This window comes from Theropithecus gelada, chromosome 7a (genome assembly GCF_003255815.1).
Source record: "Theropithecus gelada isolate Dixy chromosome 7a, Tgel_1.0, whole genome shotgun sequence".
Classification (NCBI taxonomy): domain Eukaryota; kingdom Metazoa; phylum Chordata; class Mammalia; order Primates; family Cercopithecidae; genus Theropithecus; species Theropithecus gelada.
In genome coordinates, this window is record NC_037674.1 from 27445619 (window position 1) to 27470377 (window position 24759).

General features: G+C 46.5%; 1 protein-coding gene and 1 pseudogene across 2 annotated transcripts in view; one reads left to right on the forward strand and one right to left on the reverse strand.

The window, feature by feature from the left end:
• The window catches only part of GNB5 (G protein subunit beta 5), a 54933-nt gene that overhangs the window by 26235 nt on the left and 3939 nt on the right, over nucleotides 1-24759 (reverse strand). Inside the window, exons 2-3 of the mRNA XM_025389940.1 lie at nucleotides 5980-6116; nucleotides 1912-1953 (exon numbers count right to left, since the gene is read on the reverse strand). Coding sequence (XP_025245725.1) covers nucleotides 1912-1953; nucleotides 5980-6116 — 179 coding nt within the window. The remainder of the gene's footprint in view (nucleotides 1-1911; nucleotides 1954-5979; nucleotides 6117-24759) is intronic.
• LOC112627567 lies at nucleotides 15468-17383 on the forward strand (annotated as a pseudogene). Its single transcript, XR_003120194.1, has one exon. The product of XR_003120194.1 is annotated as a 60 kDa heat shock protein, mitochondrial pseudogene (transcript).

Genomic DNA, 24759 nt, shown 5'->3' on the forward strand with positions numbered 1-24759 from the left:
GGGCTCAAGACTTATGAGGGGACTCTCATAATCAACTTTATGTCACATATTCGAAAAGTTAAAAAGTTCAACTAGCAAAAGCAAAGCAAAACAAAACAAAAACCCTTCATGTTTTACTTCCTTCTTAATGTCATACTCCCTTTGTTCTTCTGCCTGAGTATCAGGGCCCCTTTGCTTTGAAAGGTATGCCCAAATCTCCTTTCAGATACATACGTTTCCTTGTTTACTCTGATTTCCATTTTCAAAATACACTCTGGAATGACTTTTTATAGATGTATTTTCAGTTTGTTTACTTGTGAGTCTGCAAGAGCCCGTGTCCACTGTGGGACCTAAACCATCCCAGAGAAGGTATGAATGGGTGCGGGGAGGGGAAGGCGATCTTCGGTTGTGCTCACAGACAATGAGAACTGGTAACATGGAAATATTAAGAACTAAGCATGACAGTCCCTGGCTTCTGGCTTCACAGGGAGAATAAGAACCACCGTGGGCACAAGCGGCTGGCCTGCATGCGGTCGCACATCTTGGTGGTGGTGGAACCAGGACCAGGGTCCACGTCTCCCATGGGAATAAGACCTCAAGCTCAGATGTATTGGAAATATGGCTCTGTTGTTTGCATATCTGCATGCAGGAGGACAGGGGTGACTCAGCCAGCCAGCAGCCAGGGACGGGTGCGCGTAGTTCTTCATGCTTCCAATGTACACTCAAGTGCTGGTCTTCTTCTCTGTTATAATTATATGTGTTTTTGTGGGGAAACACAGGCCCCAATACTGCCTGCCCAAATACTATTGTCAATAGCAGTCTCGTAGGCTTTCAGAGGCCAAGAATAATCTACTGCTCTCCAGAGAACGAGCTGAGGTAGCCACTGTCAGCACAGGGTATCCCGGGCCCCCTTCCTCACAAGTAATGGCTGTATTCCCTGCCACGGGCCACAAGTGGCACCCTTGGCTCCCCAGAAATCAGTCTGTGCTCTAAGCCATGATAAGGTGTAAACAGAAGCAACTACACTCCCGCACAGTCCAGAAGATGCTGAGGAGTGCTGGGAGAGACGGAGGCTTCCAGGGAGCTAGGCGCTATATAGCAAAGCCCTGTGCAAATTGTTAGGCTGTCATTTGTATTCCCCAGGGGACTGACCATTAGGGACTTGACTCTACAAAATGATTCTGGCCCCTCACTTGACCAGGTCATGTCACCAGCTGCTTCCCACGACAGTGACTAAACACATTAGACAATGCGGAATATGGCTGCTGTTCACTATGAGACAGAGACAGGTCTCATGTTGTTCACAGCATAAAGGAAGGCTTTCTAAAGAAATATAGGAATTCTTATTTAATACACAATACTCTTTATTGTAAATGCCAATGCAATGCAGGTGTGCCAGCATACCTGCACGTAGGTTTTGGTCTTCAACTTTCATTCAGAGCTAAAATTTAAAAGTTGAGCTGTGCATGCCCAGGCCAGACTTGCAAGGGGATCAGACTGCATCACAGGGTAGCTCTGCCCAATTCCACTGCAGCCTCATCTTCCCCACCCTCCATGCGTTCATTCCCATAGGGCTATGGAGTCCGGTCAAACAGAGGGGAGGGAATGGAGGATTTCGGTGCCTCTTATCACTCAGAAGACAAATAGTACATGCAGTTGCACACGTGGACGCAAGTTTTCCATGCTCTGCCCATTTCTATGTTGGTACTGGCAGCCCCTATAGTGGCTCTAATAGTCCTCTCGGGGTGAGAGGGGAATAAAGGCTGCAATGGGCCGGCTGAGCTGTTCAAACACGGATGGGCCATCCCTAGAGAAAACTGCTTGCAGGGACACATGGAGAAAAATCAGGACAGGGCTGGGCAGCTGGACCAGAGCACCTTTAACTAGGCTGGGGTTCTGAAGTGCCTAATGTGGCTGGGAACAATGCCTCACCTTATTCGTGGTGAAGGAATCCCACACGATCACCTTCCCATCCTGGAGGGAGAAGAGCAAACAGTTCAGAGGTTGTCAAGTTCTTACATATTACTGCTGAGAATTCCTCCTAAAAGCTGTGTCCAGCGGGGCAGTGTCAAGTGGAAAGCCGGAATGAGGATCTGGATAATCAAGACCCCCTAACCTTCCATAAAAAGAAGCGGAGTGAGTGCGGGAGGGGCTGGATGTCCCAGTGGAGCCGAAGGATCTCAACCTTACATTCCTTGGAAAGATACAACAACAGGAAACAACACGCAGACACTTCTTTCATACCATTTACAAACCATGCACAAACTGTTGGTACACTATCATCACCCGCCATACCCTAAATGTCAACAAATTATACAGAGGAAAGATAAACCTGACATTACCTTTAGGGACCTGACAGGTAAATAATAAATCTTTTTCTCCTACAACATCTCCGCTACTTTGTCCTTTCTCCCATTTGCTTTGGAGCCCATGGTCCCCACGGCACCATCCAGGAACCCCTCTCCCCATTTGCTGTCCATTTCTCTGCCAGGGACAGCTGCGGAGGGGGCGGAATGGGCCTGAGATCAGTCTAATTCCTCCAAGGGCTCACAGATGTCACAGCTCCAGCTCTGACATTTCGCACCTACGCTGAGAACAACGTGCAATATGCGCCATCGTGGTGGGAACCCCTGTGGGCAGCTGTTCAGTAAGCAAACAGCACTCCCTGCCAGGGTGAACGCAGAGCTGGCCCTGCCACAGAGAATGCTGCCACTTTCACGGCAACCCAGCTGTGGCCTCCCGTGGGTGTGGGTTGTGACTATAGCATCATCTATTTGTAATGAAAACCCATCAGAGGTAAATCCATGTGAGCCCTGGTCCCTGCAAAGCAGTCCCCTGCCCAGACCGTGGCATGCAGGTTGCTGGGCAGACAGTGGAAGAAGATCGGATCCTCAGGGATGGGAAATCTACAGCCACTATGGCAGGCTTGATTTTGTAATAACTCAAGCCATTTGGGGCCAAATTTTGGTGAATGAGGTGGCAGAGATATGGATGGAAAACATCACTTAAGGGCAGAAGCAAGATTGGATCTGCAGTGACACAGCTGCTTGCTTTGCATGATCTGATGGAAGATTTCTGTGTTAACACCATGCATGGCAGATGGACCCTGAAGCAAGGTCAAAGTTGGTGGTTTGGGGCCTTCTGAGATTCCAAAGCACATTAGTTCTTCTGGTCTTAATTTCTGCCTAAATGGCCCACACAATGTGTGGGGTGGATTCCATAAGCCTGTAGCGCAGAAACTGGAGTGGGGCTACACGCCTGTATCATGGGGTCCTCCGCACCTGGAGCCCCTAATGGCTGGGAACTGGTTCCATGCACTGCCCACATCAGCGACCACGTTAGGGGCTTCTTCCACCTCACTGCCTGCCTGTCCCCCAATGTGTGCTCTGGAGTCCCTGTGTGTGCCACCCACTGTGTGCTCTGGGGTCTCATTAAACTAAGTGTGGTCTCCTCGGTGAGCACAGATTTATGTGTAGGGGTCTATGTACCAAGACAGAAAATATGCTTCTACCCTCAAGCCTTAATCCCACGTGGCTGGGGTGATGACTCTCCTGCATTGAAGCAGGAAGGCTGCTGATGAGTCCAAGTCTGTTCCAGAGGCTTCCTGCTTTCCAGCCTCCTCCCCACACCCACATCCACCTCTTCCAGCTCTGGAACAGAGCAGGATGGACAGGGTGTGCCCAGCCCTGCTGAAGGTCCTCCCTTCCAACAGCAGTATGTGAGAGACAGAAAACCCAACACAAAGCCTACCTTGTCTGGATTTAAGTCAAAAGGCTAGAGAGCAACGTGGATATCCTGAGAAGCACCTTGTAAGAATAAGCTCTTGAAAAAGACTAGAAAGAAGTGCTCTAAAATAATAATAACAGGCAGGGCAAGGTGGCTCACGTCTATAATCCCAGTGCTTTGGGAGGCTGAGGCAGGAGGATCACTCGAGCCTAGGAGGTCAAGGCTGAAGTGAGCTGCACTCCAGCCTGGGTAACAGAGTGAGACCCCATCTCAAGAAAAGAAAAAAGAAAAAGAAAAAGTAATAATAATGGTTGTGACAGGATGGTGGGAGTAAAAGGTTTTTATTTTCCAGTGTTTCTTTAATGTAGTAAAATACATAAGTGATAAATTAATTTTGATCTTAAAAAAAAGCAAGTGCAATGTGACATACTAGATTTGTAGGTAATCCAGGAGAGTAATAACATTTGTCCTATCAAACGCAAAACTGACACAGACTTTACAGTCTGTGGATTCTCTAGAGTATATCCAGTTTTATAAGGGTTATATAAAAAAGCAAACCAACCTGCTTTTGGAAAAACTGAGCACAAGGCAGGGGTTGGGGGAAAACTATGCTGATCATAAAAATATGATTTATAGAAAAAATAAGATTTTGAGAAAAAAATAAACACTCTCACTCCGTTGCTCAGGCTGGAGTGCAGTGGCATGATCTCAGCTCACTGCAACCTCCGCCTCCCAGGTTCAAGAGATTCTCCTGCCTCAGCCTCCCGAGTAGCTGGGATTACACGCTCCCGCCACCATCCCCTGCTGATTTTTGTATTTTTTAGTAGAGATGGTTCACCATGTTGGCCAGGTTAGTCTTAATCTCCTGACCTCAGGTGACCCATCCACCTCAGCCTCCCAAAGTGCTGGGATTACAGGTGTGAGCCACCACGCCCGGCCGAAGATCTCTTTTTTTATTGAGACAGGGTCTCACTGTGTTGCGCAGGCTGGAGTGCAGTGGCATGATCTCAGCTCACTGCAGCCTTGACCTCCTACACCCAAACAATACTCCCACCTCAGCCTCCCAAGTAGCTGGCACTACAGACATGCACCACCATGCCCAGCTAATTTTTTATTTCTATTTTTGTAAAGACGAGGTCTCACCATGTTGCTCAGGTTGGTCTTGAACTCCTGGATTCAAGTGATCCTCCCGCCTTGGCCTCCCAAGGTGCTGGGATTATAGGCATGAGCCCCATAACCAGCCTATAGAATATCTCATGTGACTTCAGTTTATAGCTTTATGTTCAATACATGTTACATAACAATAGACATCAAAAGTACTAAGCTGTGGGAGCCAGACTCCAAGTGAGACTTGGAGTCCAAATCATTCCAGCTTCCTGGTAGTCACTTTTCTATAGTCTCTTTCCTCTTTATATCAGGGTTATTCTGTGTGACCAACAGAATACAACAGAAGCAATGGACTGTCACCTCTGAGGCCAGGTCATGAAATACAGCATGGCCCTGCCTCTGCCCCTTCTTGTGGATCACTCGCTCTGGGAGAGGCCAGCTACCATGTTGTGAGCAGGTCCAATGGTGAGGAACTGAGGCCTCCAGCCAAGAGTCATGTGAACAAGGCACCCTGGAAGTGAGTCTCCACCTTAGTTCAGCTGTTGGCAACCACAGCCCCGACCAGCATCTTCACACAACCTCACAAACCACCTGAGCCCGAACCACCCAGCGGAGCCACTCCCGGATGCCTGATTCTCAGAAACCATGTGAGATTATTAAGATGCTAAATTTGGGGTAATTTTTTGGAGTAATAGATAACTAATAAATAATATATAAAATAAACTATGTAAATGATATGATTTTTAAAATTGTACTTTACAAGATATGTATCTTAACATTGTTCTTTACAACATAAGAATTGCTAAACGCCTTAAATTGAAAGAAAGTCATTGATAAAATCTTATGCCCTCAATTTGGGGGGAAAAAAAAAGAAACTATTTAAAAAATGGTTTCATTTACAAATAAGACTTTGAAATTATTTTCAGTGGCTCATCACACTGGTTAAACTACATCTACACTGTTTCAACTATTATCAACTTCAAATCTACCCAAATTAGTGAAGTTCTATAGTATGCAAGAGAGTTCTTTATGCTAAATCACATCCTTTGGAGAATGAGCAAAGTCTTACAAAGATCAGAAAAGGGCTTTTGGAAAGGGACAGCCCTCCTCCCCCTTAGCTATAAAATCCAAAACCCGCTCACCCATTACGCAGCAGGTGTGACCTACCTGTGACGAGCTCACGATTCTCCTCTTATCTTTGCACCAGTCCATGCACAGGACTTTGTTCCCATGGCCTTTGAGGGTCCTTCTGGTCTTCATGACAAACTGCCCCAGGGCCTCTACCCGCTCCGCCACCTGGTGCACTGGAAGGACAAGGCCATAGTCAGTCCCCTTGCTAAGGACCAGGTTCTGGGCTTTGGGCTGGCACAGCACAGACACAGGCTCCGCACAGGGAGGCAGCCCCATGGGTTTCCTCCACAAGAAGCCACAGCTTGATTCCCTGATTCCTTACCATTACATCCTAGCAGTACTCCTTCTTTTAAGATCAGTAGAGGGTAGAGACGACACTGCCATTCTCTCTTTGTGTTTAAGACCCTATATTTTTCAAAGCACTTTTATCTATGCATGTTGAGGGATTAACAACAAGACCACCTCATATTCATAAAGCACTACATAAAATTCTTCCCTTTAACGGCCACAGCTCCGAAGAGGAGGGCAGGACAGGCAGCAGAGTGAGACTGCTATGCCCATTTAGCAGGTGGGGAAACTGAGACTCACAGAGGTTATCTGGCTAAGACAAGTTCATACAACCACCAGCGAACCAGGGTGGGGCTTCTAGTTCTCCTGCCTACCACTCTCTCACCACAAGGAAAACTGACTTTACAAAACTGTTCCAAGAGGACTATAAGGTACATCCTGCGGCTCTAGACCTGGCTGTGTCTAGCTGACCCTCTGTGTGCCTAGCACCGGCCTGGACCGTGGCAGGTACCTCATACACATGGCGCAGGAAAGAATGAACCAGCGAACTGCCAAGCAAGCTGTTTGCAAACTGCACACCTGTGAGTTTACTGAAAAACTTACCGTCCACAGAAATCAGTGCAATGTCCTAAAAGTCTGAACACACGATCCACTCATAGCACCACTTATACCAGAAAGGAGATCCAAAAGTCAATCTCTCAGGGCTGGGACAACAGCTTCTTTCCTGAGGCCAGCTTTCTAAGGCTTTCTAGAAAGGGCGAGCTTTCTAGGGGCTTGTAGATAAGCTGAGACTCATGAGTCTGAGAGGGACAAGTTCGTAGGAAATGGCTGGAAAGTCACAAAGACCAGCTGGTCCAGACCCTTCATCATGCAGGGGAGGACGCCGAGGTCTGCAGGGATCCTGCGGCCACTCCCCACTTCCCTCTCTTGTTGGTGGCTATGTGAGAAGGAGAAGCCAGGGCTCTGAACTCTCCCTCTACATCTCCTTTAGTGAAACCTCTAAGCTGGCCTTTCTCCAGGCAGGTGAGGAGGGTAGAGGGCATTTTCAGGGGGGAACAGCCTAGGCAAACAGACAGAGGAACAGGGCGGGAAGAGGCAAGGCAGCTGCCCCTCATGTCTTCCCAGGGAGCTGCTGAGGTTTGACGGGGCTGTGGCCCATTTCCCTTCAACTGGCAGCCTGCGCCGAGAGGGGCCAACTCTGTGGTCTGAGTTCTATGACAGCAGCATCCCTTCCTGGGAAATCCTTCCTCCATCCTTCCCTCCCCAAAATGCTTCAGTGTGTATGTCCTAAAAACAAAGAACTCTCTTAAATAACCAAAGCGTAATGATCAAAATTAGAAAATTAATGCTGAAACAATACTAATCTACAGACTTATTGAGATACTGCCTATTATCCAAATAATAACCTTCACAGCAAAAGGAAATCCATGGTCAGAGATTGAATTCAGTTGTCATGTTTATTGCGCCCCCAGTTATTTGGTTCCTTCTTGTAATGTGGTCTGATGCTTCCTTGAGATTAGTTTGGGTAAAACATGTTTGGCAGGGACACAGAGATGGGGTGCTGAGCTAATGTCACTGCCTCCCGCCTGGGCACAGGAGTCCCATTGCCGGTGGGGTCACCGGGGATCATCTGGTTAAGGGGGCACCTGCCAGGTCTCTCCACTGGAGAGTTACCATTTCACCTTTTGTAATGAAAAGTGTCTTGTTAGGGAGGTACTCTGAGACTATATAAACGTCGTGTTACCCCTCAAACCTCAATGGCCTTAATTTAATACTGCTAATGATTCTGGTCTGAACGAGTGATTGTGATGATGGCTGGCAAGTGGTGATCTTTCTCAGTCCACCCTTCCCTCTGCATTCATTAGTTGGCTTTCTAAGGAGGAGCTTTGCCTCCTCTCCCAGTTGTTTATTTATTCACTCATTTATATTAGTAGAGACTCATGGGTTCTTTCTTTATTCAAGAGGTTGTAATCCATTACTAATACTATTGACCTTGATCCTCAATTTGTCCCAGGTGACGGGGAGCCCCGTCAAGCAGGTTCCCGTGACCTTCTGACATGTCCCCCTCATAGGCTGAGCACTTCTCATTCCAAGCTTCCACTGTTCCTTCCCTGTCCTTGCCCTAAAATCAGCTGCTTCTCCAAGAAGTTTTAGTTCCTTTTAGTTGCCTCGTTTCTTTGTGATAAAAGAGCAAAGTTGCACATGGGCTAAAAGTCTTTGTGAAAATCCAAACTGTAAAAATACTTGCTAAACTAGGCCAGGCGCAGTGGCTCACACCTCTAATCCCAGCACTTTGGGAGGCCAAGGTAGGTGGATTGCTTGAGCTCAGGAGTCTGAGATCAGCCTGCACAACATGGTGAAACCCTGTCTCTACCAAAAATACAGAAACTTGGCTGGGTGTGGTGGCACATGTCTGTCATCCCAGCTACTTGGGAGGCCGAGGTGGGAGGCCAAGGGGGGTAGAGGTCACAGTGGGCAGAGGTCGTAGTGAGCCAAGATTGTGCCATGCACTCCAGCCTGGGTGACAGAGCCAGACCTTGTCTAAACAAACAAACAAACAAACAAAAAACCCAAAAATCTTGCTAAACTCTAAAGTGCTACATGAATGTTCAATTATTATGCCATTGCTTCTGCTAAAACATTGCATTATTTACTGCCATAAAACAGCATATTCATCTTTTACAGATATGTTCTTTACAAAATACATCAAATGAAGTTTAAAAACAGATTGAATTTTCCAAATTCTTATAGTTATAGGACTTTTTTTTTTTTGAGACGGAGTCTTGCTCTGTCACCCAGGCTGGAGTGCAGCTGCATCATCTCGGCTCACTGCAACCTCTACCTCCCGGGTTCAAGGGATTCTCCTGCCTCGGCCTCCCGAGTAGTTGGGATTATAGGCACGTACCGCCATGCCTAGCTAATTTTTGTATTTTTAGTAGAGATGGGTTTCACCATGTTGGCCAGGATGGTCTCGATCATCTGACCTCATGATCCACCCACCTTGGCCTCCCAAAGTGCTGGGATTACAGGAGTGATCCACTGCACCCGGCCATATAGGCCTTTTATATAAGGCTCTATCGGCCCAGAGTTGTGAGCATATTTTATTTAGTATTTTACTTTGAAATTTTACATCAATATTATTGCTGCTTCCCCCAATTCAGCATTAGGACAGCCATAACTTTTTGATAATTTCCCTTTTAATAAAAAAGATGATTCACCCAACCAAAATAGAGCCCTCCTTATATAATGTGAATTTGAATAGATCCCAACTATTAATTATTTTTTCTCACTACATTTTTTTTCTTCCCACATGTAGATTACTGCCAACCCACTCCATCCTGTTTCTATCTGCCAAATTTTGCATCCACGGAATTAAAAAAAATTTTTTTTAATTAAATATTAGGAAGTTTAAAAAAAAAGACCTAGAAATGAGCTGCATATGTGCTGGGTATTATTTGTGTGAGCTTGGTTCAGGGCAGATGTGGTTTCTCCTTTGCCTCCTGGAGGACCATTCCTCCAGGATTTAATTTTTTTTTTTTAATGTTGAATATAACCAGCTGGTTTCTATAATAAGAATTTGCTGGAATAAAATGACAACCTGTTAAGAAATTCCACTAGCTTTAGGAAGACAGGAGTGCTGTCTTGTTTGATCTTCTTCAGAGGCAAAACTGGAGCAAAGCAGTTAAAAATCCAGGCTCTGGATGTGCGGGCCTGGGTCAAAGCCTGGCTCTGCCGCACACCAGCAGCACAACCTTGAGCAAATACTTTCTTGCCATCTCTCTTCCCCTGTGGGGTTGTGGGGACAACTATTCAAGCCTGGCACAAAGGGAACACTTGATAAGGGTTGGCTATGACATTCTCCAGCTTGGCCTACAGTGAGTACCCAGTAATATTTACTGAAGGAATAAATGAAATGCTTAGTATTTATTTAATTTCAATCAATGGCAGCAATCCTAAGCAGCAGTTTTTGGTGGGCCAACAAAACAATCAAGCCTCTTTCCCTTCTTTTTCTGTACCTCTCCCTATCCCTAATCCATCATCCCTACTTCAGCTGTCAAGCAACTCACCACTTTAACAGGGCACGCTCCCTAGCACTGGGCGTGGGAGGCACACACATGGTTTCAGACCTATTTTCTGATCCAAGGAGCTCACCAGCCTTTTGTTTTTAAAAAAAGTTCCTTTTTTCCTTTTCCCCCTCCTGGCCCTATCCTGTTCCCTGAGCAACTTGGATTGGGTCGTTACCACGCACAAACCCTTATGCCATTTAGATACAGCTCAAACTCTTTTCTAGTTCATTCCAGTTCAGTCTGTGCCAGCCTCTGGAACCACCCAGGTATATGAGAGTCAGTCCCTGCCCTCACTGGAGTTCAGAGTCAAGGGAAGAGATGGAGCCATAACGATGATTTCCACATAACGTGGGACTTGCTAAGCAAGATGTGTGGACACAGGAAGCTTCTGTCCCAGAGGATGGGGCACTGCACTGGGCCTTTTGGGGTGGCATCTGAGCGCAGGTGAAAGGATAAAAAGGTGAGTCAGATGAGAGGAGGTCCTAGGTGGGTACACTAAGCTGAGGAAATGGCAAAAGCAAAGGCCCCACAATAACACTGATGTAAAATTTTTTACATCAGTATTTTTTAGGGGTGGAATAAACAACTTGATTGCAGAGATAGGGGTAGGTGCGGGCAAGTAATGGCACTGTACACCCATGACAGAGCTCATTTATCCCACGGTGACAGCAGCCTGCTGTCATCAGAGGAGTGGCGTGGTCGGATCTGCCTTCTCATGACTATCTGCGGCTGCAGCGCTGGAGGACAGCGTTGGCGGAGACAACACTGGAGGAGGGAAACCGGGGAAGAGACTCCTCTTCTTTGGCAGGCCCCTCTGCAGCAGACACACCTTCTGCTGCACCACCCTTCTCTGTGGTCCCTCCAAGGTCAGACTGGAACAGCCCAGAAACTGCTCCCTGGATGTTCTCCTTCCCATGTCCAGGGAGAGGACACCTGCCTCTGTGGCCTCCAGGCTTGGTTGGGTCCCATGAAGCTTGAGAGGCTGAATATTCTGGATGCCAGTCCAGACCAAGGAATCAGAATCCAAGTCATGGGAGCAACTCAAGAGGAAGTGTAGGCCAGTGAATGTTTGCTGCTTGAATGATGGTTCCAGAATCTCTACTATGTGCTAAGAACTGTGCCAAGTGCTTGGGTACAGAAAAGAGTAACCAGTCTCTGCTCTTACTGAGCTCACAGTCTGGAGGGGGCAGACCTAGGTCAGCACTCAGGTAACAACTACAGTGCAGTGTGATGGTGGCTGGCAGAGGCTGTCACCCAGGGTCAGGGCGCCAGAGGGGAACAGGGCTGACTCTGCTGGCAGGCGTGGTCATTAGAGGGGATGTCACTGAAGCCTGGTTTGAAGGATGCATAGGAGTTGGGGTGGAAAAGGGTAGGTGGGAAATTAGCTTCTTTTTTGGGGGTGGGGGATGGAGTCTCGCTCTGTTGCCCAGGCTGGAGTGCAATGGAGTGATCTTGGCTCACTGCAACCTCTGCCTCCCGGGTTCAAGTGATTCTCCTGTCTCAGCCTCCCGAGTAGCTGGGATTCCAGGCCCATGCCACCACACCTGGCTAATTTTTGTATTTTTAGTAGAGATGGAGTTTCACCATGTTGGCCAGGCTGGTCTCGAACTCCTGACCTCAGGAGATCCACCTGCCTCTGCCTCCCACAGTGTTGGGATTACAGGCATGAGCCATCTCACCTGGCTAGGAAATTAGCTTCTTAATGTCTACATTTGTTGCTGTTTTTTTAGGAAAACGGCAGACAATGACCCAATTCATGGGAGTGTTCTGAGGTTCAACTGAGAAGGCAAATTAAAGTGCCTAACAGGCGGCTGGCAGGCCAGGAGTGGCAAATCTAGAGTTGGTGTACTAGGAACTGAGAACTAGAAGACTGGAAACAACATGACCCGGAAAAACGGCGGACCCATGAAAACTAGAGATCATGTTTAGAATAGCAGAGAATGGGTGAGTGAAAAGAGGGGCTGTGAATGGAGAGATGGTTTTGTCTTGATTGCCTGTTACAGAATTATAGAAGTAAATGTATATTCATTGAAAATAACCAGAAAATGAAAATATATGGTCACTTAGAATTCTGCTTAGGCTGACCATTCTTATCATTTGGTGTGTACCCGTCCAGCCTTTCCTCCACATATGTGCACACACATATATATGCGTGTAAGCAGAAAACATGACACATAAAATTTGGGGGACTACAGGCATGAGCCACCACACCCAGCCTGTCTATCATTTTTAATGACTGCATAACACTCCACTGTATACACATACTATAATCTCTGACTCTCCTACTGGTGGACACTTACTTTGTCCCCGGGCTACCATGATACCCTTGTACTGCATTATCTCCTTAGATAAATTCCAAATCATTGAATTGCTGAGTCAAAGGGAAAGCATATTTTTTAAGGCTTTTGATGTATGTTACCAATATCCACCACTGATACCACTGATTGTGTGTCTCCTGGGTGACGGGCGCTGGGCTGAGTGCTTTACACAACAGCCGGAGGACAAAGGCTTCATCTCCATCTCTACAGATGAGAAGCCTGGAGCTCAGAGAGGCTAAGGACCTCATGCACACATACCTGGATCCCTAAGAACATTTACATATCTTCAATAATGGGAGAACCTGTGGGCAGGTGGTTATCATTATCTAGAAAATCGAGGAGTAGGTGAGGCATTGACAATGGTTTCTTAGTCCAGGAGACATCCTAACTTTGAATCCTCCATGCCTCTGTTTTTTTGTTTGTTTGCTTTTGTTTTGTTTTGTTTTGTTTTTTTGAGACAGAGTCTTGCTCTGTTGCCCAGGGCTGGAGTGCAGTGGTGTGATCTTGGCTCACTGCAACCTCCACCTCCCAGGTTCAAGAAATTCTCATGTCTCAGCCTCTCAAGCAGCTGGGATTACAGGCATGTGTCACCACACCTGGCTAATTTTTGTATTTTTTTTTTTAGTAGAGATGGGGGTTTCACCATGTTGCCCAGGTTGGTCTCGAACTCCTGGCCTCAAGTGATCCACCCGCCTCGGCCTCCCAAAGGGCTGGGATTACAGGTGTGAGCCACCGTGCCTGGCCATACCTCTTTGATGCAGCCCGATCAATGGGCTGCAGAGCTAGAGAGCCTAGATCAGGAGTGAAGAAACCTGCCTGGGTCTTGGCTTGGCCGCCACTTGGCTGGAAGAAGCATGGAAAGTGAGAGAGAAGAGACCTGAATGACTCAACAAGCAAGGACAGCGCACCCTTCACAGGCTGGTCCTGTGCTGTGCGCCAGGCAGAACATGATGGACGGCTCCCAGCTGGATGGAACTTGGAGTTGGGTAACTATGTGGAGCAGTAGTCTTCAAGCTCCCATTTTACTTGTACGAGTCTCCCCCAACCGCCTCTGCTTTGGCTCATAGACAAAATCTTACCAGAAGTTCAATATGGAAAACAGATGAAGGTAGAACTGAGCTGGTGAACAGTGGAGGGAGGGTGACGGCCAGACACAAAGGCACGCCTACCCCTGAGTTCCAAATATCACGTCTACCCCTGGAGTCCAAACAGCAAGCGTGAAGGCCAGTGAGCTACACCAAGCCCCCTCGCTTCTCAGAAAAGGAAAACGGGGCCTGAGGGAAGAGCACAGTTAACAAATAAAAGGTGAACACATGTCTCCTCTGGGCCTGCACCCTGCTCTGTAAAATGAGGGTATTAAGAGTGTATCTCACAGGGCCTTGGAAATATGATATAATTCTGGCCAAATCTTAACTTTTCATCAAGATGTGGCTTACTCTCAACTTTCAGGGAATAGTTTTGTTATTTATTTTATAATCTGTGCATACATGAACTGAAAGCAAAAGATATGGTGTGCAGCTCAATACACAAGAATTCAAACCATGTAAATTTATAAAGTGAAAATTCACAACAGGGTCCTTCTCATTACATCATAAGGCAATGGGGGAAATAAAAAAAAGGAACCAAAGCATGAACAAGCTCTAAAATGTCCCTGAAAATGAATACTCTGCAACTGATTGTAAAGAAAACAAGTGAGATGTCTTAAATAGGAAGACAAAACGATTCAAAAAATGATCTGGAATCACTTTCAAATTTGCACTAATATATACAGTCTTTTCATGGCACCTTTTGGTAGATTAAAGGAATCAAGCAAAAAGAAAAATTAATGCTAATTTTAAAAAACTGTAGTCTGATTCTGTGCCAAAGTAGAATGGGATAGGATGGATACAAAACCCTCAAATAGGCTGATCCGAGTGCAATGGTATTTACTACTAATTAATTACAACCAGTTACAGATTTCTTTGTTCCTTCTCCACTCCCACTGCTTCACTTGACTAGCCTTAAAAAACAAAACCAAAAAAAAAAACCACAAGGTGGGCCAAGATGGCTGATTAAAAGCAGCTGCGAACCGCAGCGCTCCTGGAGAGTGGAATGGCGAGTGAATTCTACACCTTCAACTGAGGTATTCAGGTTCTTGCACTGGGACTGACTAACCAGTCGGGGCGACTCATGGAGAACGAGGAAAAACAGGGTGGGGCGATGGCCACATGTTCTCACTTATAAGTGGGAGCTGAACAATGAGAACACATGGACACGTCGGAGGAACAACACACACTGGGGCCTGTCAGGGGCACAGCAGGAGGGACAGCATCAGGAAGAATAGCTAATGGATGCTGGGCTTAATACTTGGGTGATAGGTTGATCTGTGCAGCAAACCACATGACACATATTTACCTATGTAACAAAACTTCATATCCTGCACATGTACGCTGGAACTTAAAAGCTGAAGAAAGAACAAACAAACAAACAAACAAAACCCTCTCAAACACCTGTATGGAAGGAAAACATTTACAGTCACATTTATCTCACTTGTATTTGTCAGAGATTTGTGAATTGCCTTAAAAAAATTCATGAGGCTGGGCGCAGTGGTTTGAGACCAGCCTGGCCAACATGGTTAAAATATAAAAAAAAAAATTAGCCAGGCTTGGTGGTATGCGCCTATAACCCCAGCTACTCGGGAGGCTGAGGCAAAAGAAGCACTTCAATCTGGGAGGTGGAGGTTGCAGTGAGCCGAGACCACACTACTGGACTCCAGCCTAGGCAATAAAGTGAGACTCTATCTCCAAAAAAAAATTAATGAGCCACAAAAAATTCTACCCTGAATTCCCTAATGAAAAGTTTGGAGACACGCGGTGCCGCGGGGCAGGGGGAGAGGCAGAGGGAGGGGACATGGGCTCATTGCCGTGTGTGCCCTGCACTCTGTCCCTCACTCGCCACCGATGACCCGTCTTGCCACGCGCATGCCCTGCCACCGCCCCGCAGAAACGCCTCGGTTACCCACAGTCTTTCGCCAGATGAGACTGGCGCCCATGGTACTGGCTCCTCATCTCACTTGGGCTTATGCCAAAGATGTAAAATTTGGTGCAGATGCCCAAGCCTTAATGCTTCAAGGTGTAGACCTTTTAGCCGATGCTGTGGCCGTTACAATGGGGCCAAAGGGAAGAACAGTGATTACTGAGCAGAGCTGGGGAAGTTCCAAAGTAACAAAAGATGGTGTGACTGTTGCAAAGCCAATTGACTTAAAGGATAAATATAAAAACATTGGAGGTAAACTTGTTCAAGATGTTGCCAATAACACAAATGAAGAGGCTGGGGATGGCACTACCACTGCTACTGTGCTGGCATGCTCTATGGCCAAGGAAGGCTTCGAGAAGATTAGCAAAGGTGCTACTCCAGTGGAAATCACGAGAGGTGTGATGTTAGTTGTTGACGCTGTACTTGCTGAACTTAAAAGCAGTCTAAACCTGTGACCACCCCTGAAGAAACTGCACAGGTTGATACGATTTCTGCAAACGGAGACAAAGAAATTGGCAATATCATCTCTGATGCAATGAAAAAGGTTGGAAGAAAGGCTGTCATCACAGTAAAGGATGGAGAAACACTGAATGATGAATTAGAAATTATTGCAGGCATGAAGTTTGATTGAGGCTATATTTCTCCATACTTTATTATTAATATATCAAAAGGTCAGAAATGTGAATTCCAGGATGCCTGTGTTCTGTTGAGTGAAAAGAAAATTTCTAGTGTTCAGTCCATTGTACCTGCTCTTGAAATTGCCGAAGATCATTGTAAGCCTTTGGTCATAATCGCTGAAGACGTTGATAGAGAAGCTCTAAGTACACTCGTCTTGAATAGGCTAAAAGTTGGTCTTCAGGTTGTGGCAGTCAAGGCTCCAGGCTTTGGTGACTATAGAAAGAACCAGCTTAAAGATATGGCTATTGCTACTGGTGGTGCAGTGTTTGGAGAAGAGGGGTTGACCCTAACTCTTGAAGATGTTCAGCCTCATGACTTAGGAAAAGGTGGAGAGGTCATTGTGACCAAAGACGGTGCCATGCTCTTAAAAGGAAAAGGTGACAAGGCTCAAATTGAAAAATGTATTCAAGAAATCATTGAGCAGTTAGATGTCACAACTAGTGAATATGAAAAGGAAAAACTGAATGAACGGCTGGCAAAACTTTCAGATGGAGTAGCTGTGCTGAAGGTTGGTGGGACAAGTGATGTTGAAGTAAATGAAAAGAAAGACAGAGTTACAGATGCCCTTAATGCTACAAGAGCTGCTGTTGAAGAAGGCGTTGTTTTGGGAGGGGGTTGTGCCCTGCTTCGATGCATTCCAGCCTTGGACTCATTGACTCCAGCTAATGAAGATCAAAAAATTGGTATAGAAATTGTTAAAAGAACACTCAAAATTCCCGCAATGACCATTGCTAAGAATGCAGGTGTTGAAGGATCTTTGATAGTTGAGAAAATTATGTAAAGTTCCTCAGAAGTTGGTTATGATGTTATGGTTGGAGATTTTGTGAATATGGTGGAAAAAGGAATTATTGACCCAACAAAGGTTGTGAAAACTGCTTTATCGGATGCTGCTGGTATGGCCTCTCTGTTAGCTACAGCAGAAGTTGTAGTCACAGAAATTCCTAAAGAAGAGAAGGACCCTGGAGTGGGTGCAATGGGTGGAATGGGAGGTGGTATGGGAGGTGGCGTGTTCTAACTCCTAGACTAGTACTTTACCTTTATTAATGAACTGTGACAGGAAGCCCAAGGCGGTGTTCCTCACCAACAACTTCAGAGAAGTCACTTGGAGAAACTGAAGAAAAAGGCTGGCTGAAAATCACTATAACCACCAGTTACTGGTTTCTGTTGACAAAATATATAATGGTTTACTGCTGTCATTGTCTATGCCTACAGATAATTTATTTTGCATTTTTGAATAAAAAACATTTGTACATTCCTGATACTGGGTACGAGAGTCATGTGCCAATGTACTGCTTTCAACTTAAATCACTGAGGCATTTTTACTACTATTCTGTTAAAATCAGACTTTTAGTGCTTGCCACCACCAGATGAGGAGCAGCCTTTCTGTGGAGAGTGAGAATAATTGTGTACAAAGTAGAGAAATATCCAATTATGTGACAACCTTTGTGTAATAAAAAAATTGTTTAAAGTTAAATAAAAGGTTTGGAGAATTAAGTTATGGGACTATCTTTAAGATGGAATACTATATGGTTCCATATAAGAATTTTTAATGATGACATTAAAAGAAATGTAAATGACATGGGGAGCTACTCAGTCCATTTTGCTGAATGTTAAAACTGGGCTCAAATCCTCTATCTAGTACAGTCCCTACTAAGCTTAGAACTATATACACAAACATGGAAACATAAGCTATGAAATACATCAAAATATTAAAAATGGCTTCCTCTAGGTATTGAGATTATGAATGACTTGTTTTCTTTATATTTCTAGATTTTTCCACAGTGAGCATTTGTTTATTGGCAAAGTACTCTAAACACCCTTGCATTAGCCAGCTCGAGTATAATGGTGAATGCAGAGAAAGGAAGGGGAAAGGAAATGAAGGCAGGTTAGCTTTCTGCTCCCTCTGACAGCTGCAGAAGGCATGTGGCCGAGCAACAGGGAAGAGGATGACTGTAGAGAAACCGACTTCTGTGAGCCTCAGTACACAGATCACATGTTCTTAGAATATGAAAAAAGTCAAGGAATATGTTTGTTCCAGGCTAATCTAGAAAGTTAATTTTCCTAGATTTTTCCCTAAGCCATAAATCAGAATAGTCCAAGGCTCTAAGCCATAAAGCATTCAAGGATAAAACTTTTCAAAAAATTACATTTAGAATAGACAGAAAAGTTAATGGTATCAGACAATACATCCTGTGTATCAAATGTAGTCTAGATTTGTACTCAGAGAAACGATATAAACTTGCTTTGTTCCTTCACAATATTAGAATCTGCCTCAAGGAGCTGGGAATTGGGGTGAAGCTCCCACACAGCCCCAGGAGGCTGCTGTGCCTGTTGGCTGAAACGAGCACCACGTCCTTCCTGTTTTGTCTGCTTTGAGCCTTTCAGATTATTCCTCAGTTTAATTTCAAGTTAAAGACTCTTTAGAGCTGAAATGTTTTCCCCTTTCTCTTTTTATTTTTCGAGACAGGATCTTACTCTGACACATGGGCTTGAGTGCAGTGGTGCAATCATAGCTCATTGCAGTCTCAACCTCCTGGGCTCAAGTGATCCTCCCACCTCAGCCTCCCGAGTAGCTGGGACCACAGGTGCACACCATCATGCCTGGCTAACTTTTAATTTTTTTTGAGAGTTGAGGTCTCGCTATGTTGCCCAGGCTAGTCCTGAACTCCTGGGCTCAAGTTATCCTTCCGTTTTAGCCTTCCAAAGTGAGCCACCACGCCTGGCCTCCTTTTATTCTTGATCTTGACTCCCATTCTAGTACTCATTTTTCCGTTATTATAAAAAGCAGTAAATGTGCTGGGTGTGGTGGCTCATGCCTGTAATCCCTGCACTTTGGAAGGCAGAGGCAGGTGGATCGCTTGAGCCCAGGAGATCAAGACCAGCCTGGGCAACATGAAGAAACCTCGTCTCTACAAAAAAATGCAAAAATTAGTCAGATGTGGTGGCACACACCTGTAGTCCTAGCCACTTGAGAGGCTGAGGTGGCCAGGAGTTTGAGGTGGCAGTGAGCCATGATCGGGTCACTGTACTCCAGCCTGGGTGACAGAGTGAGAACCTGGCTCAAAAAAACAAAACAAAACAAAACAAAAACAAAACAAGGCCGGGCGCGGTGGCTCACGCCTGTAATCCCAGCACTTTGGGAGGCCGAGGCGGGCGGATCACAAGGTCAGGAGATCGAGACCACGGTGAAACCCCGTCTCTACTAAAAATACAAAAAATGAGCCGGGCGCGGTGGCGGGCGCCTGTAGTCCCAGCTACTCGGGAGGCTGGGGAAGGAGAATGGCATGAACCCAGGAGGCAGAGCTTGCAGTGAGCCAGGATCGCGCCACTGCACTCCAGCTTGGGCGACAGAGCAAGACTCCGTCTCAAAAAAAAAAAAAAAAAAAAAAAACAAAACAAAACAAAAAACCCAGTAAATGCAAAGATGGGTATAAAATGAAAAGCACCTTCACTTTCCAAACCCCTCTCTAGAGGTAACAAGTTCCCTGTGTATCCTTCCAGACATTTACTGCATCTACAAGCACCCCTTGTTTATTAAGATCATGTTATATATACCGTTTGGCACACTCCTTTTTATTTTCTTTTACTTAATAAAAAAATTGACACCTTTTCATACATGGATTTACTTTTCTTTCTTTTCAATGCCAACCTCTTCTTTTTTTTTTTTTCATTTGATAAATGTTTACTTAGCCTAGCTCACTGTTGTAGGAGAGTGATCCACAGTAATTAATACAAATAAAGTACCTGCTGCCAAGGTGCTTACATTCTAGTAAGGGAGACATAAAATCAACCAATCATCAATCAGTCAACAAAGAATAAATGAACGGAAGTAATTTTAGAGAGTGATAAAGTGAACAATGAAAGGGAGCTGAAATTGTAGGAAGTTGGGACAGACATGGCCATTTTAGATTAAGGAGTCTCCATGTTGCCCAGGCTGGTCTTGATCTCCTGGGCTCAAGCGATCCACCTGCCTCAGCCTCCCAAAGTGCTGGGATTATAGGCATGAGCCACCGTGCCCAGAACATTTACTGCTTTTTATAATAAGAGAAGGTGCCTCTGAGGAGGTGGAATATGAACCGAGACAGAATATATGAAATAAGCTATGCAAAGAAGTGGGAGGACATTCCAGAAGCGAGTACACAACATGTCTGAAGGCTGAAGGCAAGAACAAGCCTGATGGTCTGAAGCTCACCAAGATGGCCAGTGTGACTGGCAATAGTGAGCGAGGCATACACTGATCCAAGGTGAAATAGAAGAGGTAGATGGAACTAGGTCAGTTAGGGAGACTGTTGGCAAATCTCAACTTTCTAAAAGAAGGTCTAGCATGGTGAGGAGGACAGCTCTCCTGGGAGCCTGAACCTTCTCTACTCCCTTTTCAACATTAGAGTAGCTGCAAAATCTTAGGGAAATCGCTTCACCCCTCCCTGGATCTCAGCTGCTTTTTCATCTATAAGCGACAGGGCTGTTGGGAAGCGAAGGAAATGTTTTGTGCTGGAAGACTGAAGCTGAAGCCGGGAAACCCTCCTGATCTAAGAGCTGTGTGATAGGCTAAATAATGGCTCCCAAAGGTGTCCACATCCTAATCCCCAGAACCAGTGACGATGCTATCTTATGGCAAAAGGGACTTCATAGATGTGATTAAGGATCTTGAGATGGGGAGATGATCCTGGATTATCCAGGTGGGCCCAACATAATCACACAGATCCTAGTAAGACGGAGCAGGTGGGTTAGAGTCAGAGAGAGAGGTGACCACAGAAGCAGTGCTGAGAATCACGTGAGCCTTGGGCCGAGAACATGGGCAGCCCCTAGAAGCTGGAAAAAGCAAGAAATGGATTCTCCCCTAAAGCCTCCCGAAGGACCTGCCCACCCATTTTAGTCACCGATTACAGGCCTCCAGCGCTGTAAGAAAATAAATGTATGTTATTGCAAGCCACTAAGTTTGTGGAAATTTGTACAGCAGCATGTGCTGTAACCACATGATTCTAAAATACCTTGGAATCAAGCGAGGGAGTACTCGCCTGTGGTAGAGGATAAGCAGAAAGTGACAAAGAGAAAGCTCTGGGGAGAAGCAGGAAGCTCTGCGGGAGGAAGGGGAAAACAGGGCTTGGGGCTGTGGAGTTTGATGTGAGCTGGCTTCCCATCAGAGGACCCATATAAGCTATTAATACTTCCTACATTTAATGTTGGCCATGGGTCTGGCTTGGGGATGAGGGCCAAAGGGATGGAGGTGAAGAACTCAGGGTCTGAAAGAGGAAACCTTCCTTTTTCCCTCAAAGTTTATGCTATACAATTTTATTGTGTGGACCTTAAGGCAAGAATTTGGACAAGTCCAAGCCAATAGGAGGTAACAACTATCCTGGTTTGCCTAGGACTGCAGGGTCTCCTGGGCTGCAGGACTTTCCGTTTTAAAACCTAGGGTCTGGCTGGGTACGGTGGCTCACGCCTGTAATTCCAGAACTTTGGGAGGCCGAGGTGGGTGGATCATCTGAAGTCAGGAGCTTGAGACCAGCTTGGCCAACACGGTAAAACTTCATCTCTTCTAAAAATACAAAAATTAGCTGGGTGTGATTGTGTGTGCCTGTAATCGCAGCTACCGGGGGGCTGAGGCAGGAGAACTGCTTGAAACTGGAAGGCGGAGGTTGCAGTGAGCCGAGATCGTGCAACTGCACTCCAGCTTGGGTAACAGAGCAAGATTCCGTCTCAAAAACAAACAAACGAACAAACACACACACACACCTAGGGTCCCAGGCAAACTGGGATGAATTGGTTACTCCAGCTGATAGTCTAAAGGGGTCTCCCTGACCAGGACAGAGGCTACTGGGTCACCTATACAATAACACTAAAATGCAAAAATGTTCAGGTATCTAACACATGTTGCTCTGGGGAATAAACCATGCCCCTCTGGTGTCAGCCACATACCCAAATTTGGTACTATAAAACTCACGTGTCTGGCCACACATTCCCAATTCACAGGAAAGCATCCTTGGATTCCAAAATGGGAAATACCTGCTGAGGTCATCATGAAACACGGGCTGGGAATCTCAGCTGGGCAAGAAACAAGGCCCGTGTGTGCCAGAAACAAATCTGTCAGGCCAGGCGCAGTAGCTCTCGCCTGTAATCCCAGCATTTTGGGAGGCTGAGGCAGGCAGATCACCTGAGGTCAGGAGTTTGAGAACAGCCTGGCCAACATGGTGAAACCCGGTCTCCACTAAAGATACAAAAATTAGCCAGGTGTGGTGGCACGCGCCTGTAGTCCCAGCTACTCGGGAGGCTGAGCCAGGAGAATGGCTTGAACCTGGGAGGCAGAAGTTACAGTGAGCTGAGATTGTGCCACCACACTCCAGCCTGGGCGACAGAGTGAGACTCCATTTCAATAAATAAATAAATAAATAAATTAATTAAAAAAATTAAAAAGGCCAGGCGTGGTGGCTCACGCCTATAATCCCAGCACTTTGGGAGGCCAAGGTGGGCAGATCACAAGGTTGGGAGTTGGACCAGCCTAACATGATGAAACCCCGTCTCTACTAAAAATACAAAAATTAGCTGGGCGTGGTGGCGAGCGCCTGTAATTGCAGCTACTCAGGAGGCTGAGGTAGGAGAATTGCTTGAACCCAGGAGGCAGAGGTTGCAGTGAGCCAAGATCATGCCACTGCACCCCAGCCTAGGCAACAGGGCGAGACTCCATCTCAAAACAAAACAAAACAAAACAAAACAAAACAACCAGATCTGTCCACTAAGGGGCTGCCAGTCACTGTAAGAGATACAGGAAAGTGCATGCTGCCAGCCCCTGCTCTGGCAAGTGAACAGCTTCAGTGTATGATCCTCCCCAGCTTCACCAGACCCTTCCCACCTTCCCCCAGGCTCTCAGCCACTTGCTCAGCGCGGAGCCCTGAAAAGAAATTCCCAAGCTGAATCCCAGCCCAACCACCAACCAGCTGCATGACCCTGAACAAATCATTTGACTTTGCTAAGCCTGCTTGTTCATCCCACAGATGGTGATGATACCACTTTCCTTCATACAGGGAAAAATGACAGCACAGTTGTTTGACACCTGGCAGGGCTCCAGCTTATACTTCCACAAGTAAAACTCATCAGCATCCTTTCCTCCCTTTCCCACCTGTCTGCCAAGGGATGAACACACTTAGGAAGGAGCTGGGTGAGTCTGGGCTGGGGTAAGGTAAAAGCAGCTGTGGGGTCAACGATGGGACCAAGAGAAGCTCAGAAATCATCTCTCGCTCTTCCACCTTCAGCTGTAACGTCCATTAGGAGCTGGAAAGTGCCACCCAAGGCAGGCTCTCTGATAAGAGGGAAAGAGATATTTGTCAAGAATTCTTACCCCAGGTCTCGTAGCTCTCACACTTTATTTCCCTCCCTCAAGCTGTCTTGTTCTGCCACAGAACATGACAGGCAGAGTGAGCCCAGTAAAGCAATCAGATCCATCCTCTCTCGAGAAACCCTCCAAGGGCTTCCCGACTCATTGGGAATAAGAACCCAAATCTTCACTGTGCCCACAGGGTCCTGCATGAGCCCCCAGCATAACCTGCAGCTGGATTCTGCCCTGCACACTCCCCTCCAGACACACCTGCCTCCTCGCTCTTCCTCAGATACATTAGATAGGCCAAACACAGCCCCTCCCGGGGCCTCTGCCTAGCTCCTCCTTTTGCTTGAAGCTTGCTCTCCAGATGGTAGTCATGGTGCTGCTTCTCTTCCTTCGGGTCTGGATTCAAAGGCCCTTCTCAATGAGGCTTCCCTGGGCTACCTTCTCGAAAGCTTCTGCTCCCCCACACCTCATTTCCCGCTGTCTGCTTTAGTTCTTTTCTCCCTATAACGCATGTCATCTAGCGTGCCACCTAGCGTGCCACTCCCGCAATGGAATGGAAGCTCTGCCAGGGAGGGATGCTGGGCTGACTTGTTCACCTCCGTATCCCCCAGGGCTGAGAACAGTGCCTGACATACAATGGGCTGGCAGAATGTGTTGAATGAGTGGCAGGCTTGGGTGTGTGTACATGTCAACAGAGGGGTGGAGACAGGAATAACCCCTAGGTCAAGCTGACTGAAGGCTGGAGATGATGGGATCTCACGCCTGGTGGTGGGAGGGAACTGACAAAGCCATGACAGGGACAGGTTTGAGGTCACTGCATGTGGAGGTGGGTTTGGAAGTGTGACATGGAGGGATCAGTTTAGAGCTTCCATTTCTGTGGAGAAGGAGTCCAGGTGGAAGGGGAGGAGTCAGAGACCCATGCCACATAGAGAGAGTCTAAAATTTTCACTGTGAAGAGCTGACCAGAGAAACTCCAGCCAGCTCTGAGAGCCTTGGTGAACTAGTGACTGTGGGACTGACAGTGGTCTCAGCGAGCCTCCTGTGTGCCGCTTCTACAGCAGCATCTGTTCAGCTGCAGGCACGAGAGAGAGGGGACAGCAGATTCATCCAGGCTGAGGTTCTGCCAGGC